We start from the raw sequence: 9,710 nt of genomic DNA on the forward strand, positions 1-9,710 counted from the left end.
TGACTACTTAAGTTCTAAAACCCTTTTTACTCAAAAAAAAAAAAAACGGACGCAAGACAAGTCAAGGAATTCTCGTTAGCATTGTAGAGGTTGTCTCATAGGTGTAGACACCGCACAGTTGACATATTAAATTAATTATTACAACGATAATGATCTAATCCGGTTTTATCTAAAAAAAATATATAACGACATATCCGGTACACGATCTTTCTGAGCCGCCGTGTCCTGAGCCGACGGTTTCCAACGTCTGTCATGGCGGCTGGGGGAATTCCGTCTCCAAAGAATTCCAACCGTCGGCCCCCGCGCCGTGGTTTCATTTCAACCAACATCCAGGGACATTTTCGGAACGCCGCCTCCTTCCCTCTTTGCCCCAACCTATTTTTATATACTCCCAATTCCTCTCCTTCGTCCCCAGCTATATCCAAATCCTATCCTCTTCGTCTTAAAATCTCGCCTCCTTTTCCGCTTCCGCTTCCTTGATCGCGTCCGTTCCTCTTTTCTTGAGTCAAAAGGAAGGACGGAGAAGAAGAAAAAGAAAGAGGTCAGGTATCGGAACGGCGATTATCGATCGTGAATCGGGGCAGCCGGTGACGTCGTGATCCTCGTCCTTTTCGCCCTGAAGCCCTATTTTCTTTGAAGATTTTTCGATTGAATTGGATCTGGGGCTGCGATTTTTAGGTTTAGGAGCAGCGAATTTTGGTTGGGGGTGGGATGGGGGCGGGGGTGTCGAGCATCATGGGGCCGGAGGAGGAGTGTGGAGGGCACGAGACGGGGCTGGGTGACCTGCCGGAGAGCTGCCTGGCAGAGGTGTTTCTGCACCTCGACCCGCCGGAGATCTGCGGGCTGGCGCGGCTAGGCCGGGCGTTCCGTGGGGCGGCGTCGGCGGACTTGGTGTGGGAGACGAAGCTCCCGAGGAACTACCGGTATCTGATGGGGCTGGTGGAGAATGAGAAGAGCAAAACTAGGTGTCTTAGCAAGAAGGAGATATACGCCCGGCTTTGTCGGCCGAATCCTTTTGATGGGGGAACCAAGGTTCGTGTTTTTTTTTTTTTTTTTTTTTTTTTGCGTTTTTGATTGCATGCGAATATGACAAATTAGGGTTCTTAAAATATATTTGGGGGTTTGGGTGTCTAACTTCTTGGCTATGAGGGTAAAGATGGTTTTGTCTTTCAGATAAGAATGGGGAAAGGGTTCATGGTGGATTTTTATGATTAGAGGTCAGATATGTGGCTCTTGGAAGATTTTTTTTTCTTTTCATTTTCTTGTTTTGGTTTAATCTAACACTAAGGTTTCTATGCTGTGGGCTGTAGGAATTCTGGCTGGAGAAGTGCAAGGGTGGTCTTTGCATGTCGATTTCTTCAAAGGCGCTGTTGATTACAGGGATTGATGACCGGAGATATTGGAATTACATTCCCACAGAGGAATCGAGGTATTAATCTTTTTTTGATTCTATTTTTTGGATGAAAACATGAAACTTCAGCTTCATACGGCTCCTATTATCGGGATCTATGAAAGTTAATGGGCAATAGAATAGAGTGATGAGTTGGTCAGTGATATTTATTTTTTACGTTCTTTTGTCCCGCAGATTGGAGTTTTAAGTTATTGGTATTACTGTATCTAAATCTATTTTCTTGATACGCCCCTTGGTGGAGCTTAAGTTCCCACAACTGTGAATATCCATTAACTAAAAAGCATTTTTCAGGCTATAAATGTTGTTTTGCAACATATAAAATATTTTTCTCCACATCTTATCCTTTTGTGACTTTACCTTTTGGTTTTTGGAAAACTTGAGGATTGTTCATATTGCCTAGACATGCTTATTACTCAACTTGGCAAATCTTGTGTCTTTATGCTCTTAGATGCTTTTCACAGAATTTTGTCTTTATATTAACTTGTTGATCTGTTGTCACCACAGTCCAAAATCCTACGCTCCTTGCGTATCTGTTACCAACTGTTTTATCTGTTTTTCTTACCCAGTGCATGAACAGGTTTTATAGGGTACAGCCGGATGGTTTTGTGACAGGCCCAGGCCCAGGCCCAGCAGTATGGAATTCCATGCTTTACATTGTTTTCCTGCTCCTTCAAGCCTCATCCTTGGCTAGAAATGTCAGATCCAGTTGAATGATGTCTTTTCTTTTTAAAAAACTTATTTATCATCTTGCTAAGGCTGTTAATAGTTTAGTGGATTAAATGTGAAAGTACCTTGGGGGAACTTTTGTCTTGGAACTGTCATCGCTATTTCCTGACTTTTGACTTGTAACTCAAAGTTTTGAAACATTTATGATTCTCTTCAATGGATTTTGATGATTTGATTCTTAAAACCCTTATTCCTGTGTTTTCCTTTCCTTGTTGGCAATTCCTAAAGTTGTTGCTGAACCCTCTGTGTGAAACTTCCTTTTGATTATGTATATATTCTTTCGCCTCTGATGTCCATTCTCTGGATCTATAGTTGATTTTTGTGTAATAATATTCAATCTGGTAGATGAAAAATGGGTCCAATTTCCCAGTTGCACAGGCTTTGTGGGACAAAAATTGTTCTTGTGCTAAAGCGTGCCTTACTTTAGCATTGTTTGCCTTACTTTAGCATTGTTTCGGTGACTGCTCCAAAAATGCCTGTTGCAGGAAAACAATTCACGTTCTCCTCCATACTTTTTTTTATATGCCCAAGCATCATTTTTTGTTTTTCTCAAGACAGAATGTCTTTGACACAAACTTACCACCTTTTTTATGATGAAGTCACCTGTGAATATTTATTTTCCATATAAATGCATAGTAGCGTTACCTCATTCAGTTGGGTCTGCTCTATGAAGCAGGCATCGGTTCTTCTTTTGAGCATCAATTTTTCTTTGCTGTAAGATACAGAATGCCTTTGACATAAATGTTAACCTGCTGGTGTGACAATGAAGTGATGAGATGTGAGATAGGATCTGGGGACTATATAAGCATTCATGAACAAGAAAATAACATATTGATAGTGGAAGATCATGTACAAATCATCTTTGTGGTGAAGGCATGTGACACTTCGACATATCACCATGTAGCCTAACTCTGTTTAGTGGTGACGGTAGAACAAGTGTTAGATAACGGACAGGAGAAATTAGTTCTTGGTCTTGATAAGCATCTTTATACAGTTTGAGTCTATGAAGTAAGCTCTGAACTACCCCAACCAGAAGGTTTTAACCTTTTTTAGTTGACTAAATGGCTCATATCTGATTTTTTTTCCTTGTTTATCTTTTACTAAATCATGTACAAGTAGGTTTGTCTGCCGCCATGTGGCTTTCCAAGTTGTGCAAACCGCTCTTTTCTATAGCTAGCCTGGAATTGGTACCAACTCTCAAAGGTTTATGTCATGAAAAAGGGTTTACTTGACAAATCAATCCTGTAATGGGGGAAGAGGCTTGCTAATTAGTGCTTGAGTAATATTAAACTTCTTACAACGAAATAAATTCTGTGGTTGAATTGTTGAAATATGTACATTTTAAGGTATTTTCTAAGCAGTTAGATGGATTTAACCAATGTTGGATTGCAAACTAACTGTTTATATGTCTAATTGTTCATTGGAATAGTCTTTGTATCATTATTTTCATCCATCCATGGTGGCATGGTCTGTGGATTATGAAGTAAGAAAAATTAATGCCACATTATAACTTAAACATTTTAAATGGGGTTTTCTAATTTTCCTCTTCCTTTCACTTACTTTGACCTCCAAATGTAGATTGTCACCAGTTTGTCATTCTCTAACAGCTAGGAAAACAGCTTGTGTCTCTATTGTGGCAACCTCAAGTTCGAATCCAGCAATTTGATTATTAAGAAAGGAAGTGCAACATATTTTCCTGTTACAGAATTATTATACATCTAGATAAAAGAAGAATAGCTTTGCAAAATCTAGTATCAAAACAAGAATTTTTGAGGCTTCAGCCTATAATTATTAGGGTTTGGAGTTATTGCTGTGATATATTAATGCCGATGTGTTGTGGGTTGGCATTTACCGGACTTATTTGACATGGCTTGTGGATTGCTGTTCTCAGAGGAGTGCCAGCTCCTTTTATGTAACTATATAGTGCAGGCGACGACTCCAGTAAGATTGTCAGTTCATCTGCCAAGAGGAATGTTGCCGACCATGCCAAGTCATAAAATGTTTGCAGAAATGTTCGATTACCTGAATATTCATTAGAAGTTCTAATCCACGCTTTACATTCTGAATTTGTGGTAATAATCATCTAATTTGCATCTTAACACTCTTCTATCAAAAGATTTTTGATGTTAGAAAGAATGCAGAAACTTCTATTACCTGAATATTCATTAGAAGTTCTAATCCATGCTTTACATTCTGAATTTGTGGCAAGAATCATCTAATTTGCAACTTAACAATCATCTGGCAAAAGTTTTTTAATGTTTGAAAGAATGGAGATCTGTCATAGTTTGCATTTTGCACAGTTGCACAAAACTTACCTCATGGAAAGCTTTTGACGGTGGCAAAGTCCTTTGCACGCTTGGCATGCATTTGCTTTATATTCGTAAGCTTCGTTCATTATAGCTTTATATCATCAGCCAATGAAACATATAAGTGAATACCCGTTGATATTGAATCAGCATTTTTTTGATATAATTGACCAAGGGAATAACTTCTGATATCAGTGAAGTTAATAAGGAAAAGAAGGTAGCTTAGAAGTTTTAGTCCAACCCTTTCATTCTAAAGTTATGACGCCTCCACGCAAGCCCTCGGTCACCGAGCCGACCTCGTCCGCTCGGAAGGACACAACCCCGGCCAGCCTTCCGAGTTCTACCCTCTTATTCTCCGACATTTTTAGATGTTTATTATTTCCAGCTTTTCATTTTCAGATTATGATATGAAAATAGAGCGATGTGAGAAAAGGGATTAAGAAGTGCTTGAATGTTTTCGATGCAGATTCCATGCTGTTGCGTATCTTCAGCAAATCTGGTGGTTTGAGGTGGATGGGGAAATCAACTTCTGCTTCCCAGTTGGCACGTACAGCCTTTTCTTCCGGCTCCATCTAGGCCGACCCTCCAAGCGACTTGGCCGTCGAATATGTAGCTCCGAGCATGTACATGGGTGGGATATAAAGCCTGTGAGGTTTCAGTTGTCAACATCAGAAGGCCAGCATGCTCTATGCCATTGTTATTTAGACGAGCCTGGGAGTTGGATCCTTCACCATGTAGGAGATTTTGTTGTAGAGAACTCCGACATGCCGACCAATCTCAAGTTCTCAATGACCCAAATTGACTGTACACATACGAAAGGTGGTCTTTGTGTTGACTCTGTCTTGATATATCCCAAGGGACTTGGGCAGGAAAAGATTTTTACCACCCAGTAACTATGTAGAATGAGATGTAGTCTGGAAAGCGAAAGAGTAAAATGTAAATGTTCTTTTTTTCCCTAGGCATCTAGAATATAAGGCAGTGTTTTATAATTTTGTTATTGATCTTCAGTGAACATTGAGAATTGTTTTGTTCTTCATGAGGTTTGCAAGGTGAAGTTTGTTTGAGATGGAGATATCTGACATGGAAATTGAGACAACAAAAGAAAATATGAAAATGAATGGCTCAGTGATGCATCCAGTGAATGATTAAGGTCTTGGTGTAACCATGTGCTTATTGAACTTTAACTAGTTGTATTTCCATATGACCATGTAAGTGGAGGTTTCTGGTGGTTCGGAGGATCGAACATTCAGGTGAGCATGTTGCTAGATACGCTATAAGGTGTGATATAGCAAGCCCATTTATTATGCCAATCTCATTGTACAGATAATGTTTATGAATAATGGTTATGCACTGAATCACTGATCTATGGATGTAATCAACCAACTTTGGCCCTTTATTTATTTGTAACTGAGAGAAGATGCGCTCCTGGACGGTGTGGCGCTACAGTTGGCAGTCTCTCCAAGGCTTCCTGTATGATGTGAGGTATGAATGTGGTGGAACTTGATGCCTGGTAAATTGCTAATGTAGGTTTGGTGCCCTAGGAAGACTATATGGCCCTTAAAGCCTTTCACAAAATAATTTTCAGGCACCTATGCATTTAAATATTCTAGTAATTTATGCGCTTGCATATGCACATGAAGATGAAGGCAAACTTTCTTTGAATATCATGAACAGAACTCATTCCAGATAATGCTACAAAATTCAAGCATGCTAGTGCTTGTGAGCTTCTTATCTTATCACTGCTTAAACAAGGAATTGATGGAGAAGAATGATGCATTTGCAGATGAAGTAAGAGGGGAAAAAGATCATATTCATAAATCTCTATATTATCCCATGAAACCTATTTGACTCCATTCAGTGGGACTTGAACAGGGGAAAGCCTTACCCTCTTCACTTAGTGTGGTGGCATATGCAAAATCTAGAATATGATTAATATACGGAACTTGAGGTAAAAATTTGAACATGCCATTTATACATTACAACTTTCTTAACTTTATCTTCGTCACAATTGATTTTACAAATGTTGTTAGTTCCAAAGAAATTATTATTTGAATTATTGATTATCATTTTACAAAGAAGTATAGACATCTACAAATATTTACATATATGTTCTTAGATTTTTCTCTATTTTTTGGCATGTATACCCTTATTGGATTATAATTTACATGCATATCTCGATAAAAAAATTTCTTTTTCTTTTTTCTTTCAGCTATATTTTTATTGTCAACATTTGTGCCATGATGTTGGGTCGACGCAATCTTGCCAGCGAGATCGCCATGGCATCCAATTTCAAAATTGACATTTATATTATTTTGGGATCATTTGTGCTAACTTAGTTGAATCAGTCATGTTAATAGTGTTTTGGTAGATCAAATTGAAGGGTAAAACTCTATCAGAAATGTATCTTGCAAAGGTACTAAGAAGGTATACATACAAAATAACATCTGGGAGATACGCCACAAACTCTTACTACATGACCTAAGCTAATTGATATGATTTGATTCTCTGGACCTAAACAGCGAAATCCTTTCCTCATTTTGCTTTGAGGTATGGCACACTCAAAAACCAAAATATAATTAGTACTTGAAACATGAAACATCGGTTGAAGTATATGATTGTAAATGAAGTTAAAATAATGAAAACAAATTAAAATAATTAAATTACTTAAAAAGCTAATGAAAGAAAAGATAGTACAAAACACTAAGTGAAACTTTGGGACGTGAGTGTTGGCTCACAATCACATCCCCTAGTTTCCTGGCGAGGCATCAAGATTCGAATCTTGAGTGGGTTATCTCTCAATTTCAACCCCATCGGGATGAAAATCCTGCGTTCTTGGGTTTTCCTCTCCTATCTCAAAAAACAAAAAATCTTGAAATAAATCTCATAATACGCCAGCTCTAACTTGGAAAAAGAGAATAGACCCATGGGCATAGTCTCCCTTGTAATCCAGTCCCTTTCCTAGACATCTCCTATCTCAAGAATTGCAGATGCTTTGGTGCAAGCACCATTAAATGAAGCTCGACAACTCCAAAATAGCAATTGGCAGTGGGATACTTGCAGGGCCAAGATTTATTCCCATGAAAGTTATTTTTTAAGTTTACTCAAACTTCCTGATCCATTGGAATTGGAGACAACTATGAAGATTGCACAAGGTAAAGATTGTAAACGTGAGATTGGGGCCGTCTTGGTGAGTGATACCAATGCAAATGGAAATCTTGGCTAAGATCCCAGCCAGAATGAAAGCCCCAATAAGAGCTTATAGTTCTTACAAACTCATTATAAATAGAAATCGAAAACATTTTATAAGCAGTTCAAGATGTCTTTTCTTTCTTCCATGGAAATTTCTTGGATTTTTATCTGATACAAATTCTGCTAAGATTCTCTATCTATCTATACTATTTATAATATTTAAGATAGGATAAGATTTAAGATTTAAGACATTGTAGTTTTGGATACATGTCTCCGTGAAACTTGCTTAACTACTTAACTGTCAACATATATTTTTTTGTAGGTTCTAAATCATAAGCTAGAAGGGCTTATTCCATGGTTTTAAGTTGCATCATGCATGAAACATCTATAGTTATCATGTGCATAAGGCTACAACATAGAAAAGCGACTAAGTTGATTTGGGAGAGAATTTGTTAAGCATCTTCTGATGCACATAAAAATAATGAGATATCCCAGATGATCATTCCAAAAGAACGATTCTATCAATCAGGATGATGACTTTAACAAATCAAAAGAATATTTTAATCAATAAAGAAGCAATTTAGAAGGAGATAAGTTGATTTCTTGTCATTGTTATCTACATTTCATCATCATCATGATATATATATTCGTAAGAAAAACATCAAACAATAAAATTGTTGTTATGCAATGGATCAAAAGAACAATATCCATTGATGATATGGCATTGATTCCTGTTTGAAGATTCTATTGCTATGTGTAGGGGCACTGCCATCTGAGACTTGAGGGTGGGAATGGGATTACCCACAACTCAAGAACAAGCTACTTATTGATGAGAGAAGGACGCCCTCAAATTTGATGCCAAAAATTAGTAGAAGCTCTACTCATAGCAAAGGGTTTGATTTTGGTAGATAAAGGACCATGACAAAACAAGTAGAAGGGGGAAAAACTATCGTATTTCTTGTGGGGCTACAGGAAATCCTTTTACGAGAATAATGGTAGAGTTTTATCAATGTTTCCACAGAGAGGATGGAAGTATGTCGAATGTGTGCAATTACTAGGCAATAGTTTTCTTTGGAATTAATAAACATTTATCGGGATCTCTTAGAGGGCCTTTGTCAGGATTGTGCCTCATGATATTTCACTAATAACCTCATTAAATATTATCATTCTCGAAATAAATACAAATGCTGTCATTTTCATTTTCAAGATTAAGGCCAGATTCATGCTACCAAAAGACTAATACAAGTCATATGCAAATTACTATTACATAAGGAATTAAATATCTTAAATTATTTCCTCTAACTCGGCATATGATGCAAAGCCACTTTCCATTTTGTCAAAAGTAATACTGTGGGCTCCATTTATGTGCACATTATTCTCTTTCCATATAGTAGAAAAGTATTCAAGTTATGGTGAATGATGGTGTGGCCTTTGAGACTAAGCATGCATTAAGCGTGGTTAACGAAGTCGCGGACTGGGTGACCTCTTATGTGGCCAGTCATTCTAAAGATATCTTGTGGATTCAGAAGAGGAAGCTGCTTAGAGTACTCCGAAACTTGTTGTTTTTTGATTTTATTAGGTATATCCATACTCGAACTATATGAATTATCTGTTTGAGCAAAAAAAAAAAAATATAGCAACTTGCAGAATTTGCTGCTAAGTATAAAAGTTCGTTAATTGTGGAGTTGCGAAATTGGATCATAAATCGGATGAACTTTTTATGTACATACAATATTTTGAAGCATGTTTCTTTTAACAAGGGTAGCATTCTATATCTCTTTTACCTCTATTGTTAGACTCGCATAATACTAAGGAGTTGTAGTTTTGTGCTTATAAAAATTCTTTGGCCATGTGGTGCCAGAAAATCAATGGAGATAGTTATATATTAAATTATCAAACTTGTATTAATGTATAGTACTATTAAAAATGAGAGTTTTGAAATAAGAGAATAACTTTTTTGATTCAAGTATAGTTAATTATATTATTAGTCGAGGATAATTCTCTAAAACCAATTTGTAAAAAATATTTAATATTTTTTAAGAAATCTTTTATGTAATTTATTTGCTTTTTCTTCAAAT

The 9,710-nt window shown here is 37.2% G+C and overlaps 1 protein-coding gene across 1 annotated transcript; it reads left to right on the plus strand.

The window, feature by feature from the left end:
* Window positions 1-314: 314 nt before the first annotated feature.
* LOC103711142 (F-box protein PP2-A13) lies at window positions 315-5,515 on the plus strand. The gene is made up of 3 exons (XM_008797167.4): window positions 315-1,032; window positions 1,311-1,429; window positions 4,910-5,515. The coding sequence occupies exons 1-3, from the start codon at window positions 712-714 to the stop codon at window positions 5,334-5,336; spliced, it is 867 nt and encodes a 288-aa protein (XP_008795389.2). The 5' UTR covers window positions 315-711; the 3' UTR covers window positions 5,337-5,515.
* The last annotated feature ends 4,195 nt before the right edge of the window (window positions 5,516-9,710 follow it).

This window comes from Phoenix dactylifera, chromosome 5, assembly GCF_009389715.1.
Source record: "Phoenix dactylifera cultivar Barhee BC4 chromosome 5, palm_55x_up_171113_PBpolish2nd_filt_p, whole genome shotgun sequence".
In the NCBI taxonomy this organism is placed as follows: Eukaryota; Viridiplantae; Streptophyta; class Magnoliopsida; order Arecales; family Arecaceae; genus Phoenix; species Phoenix dactylifera.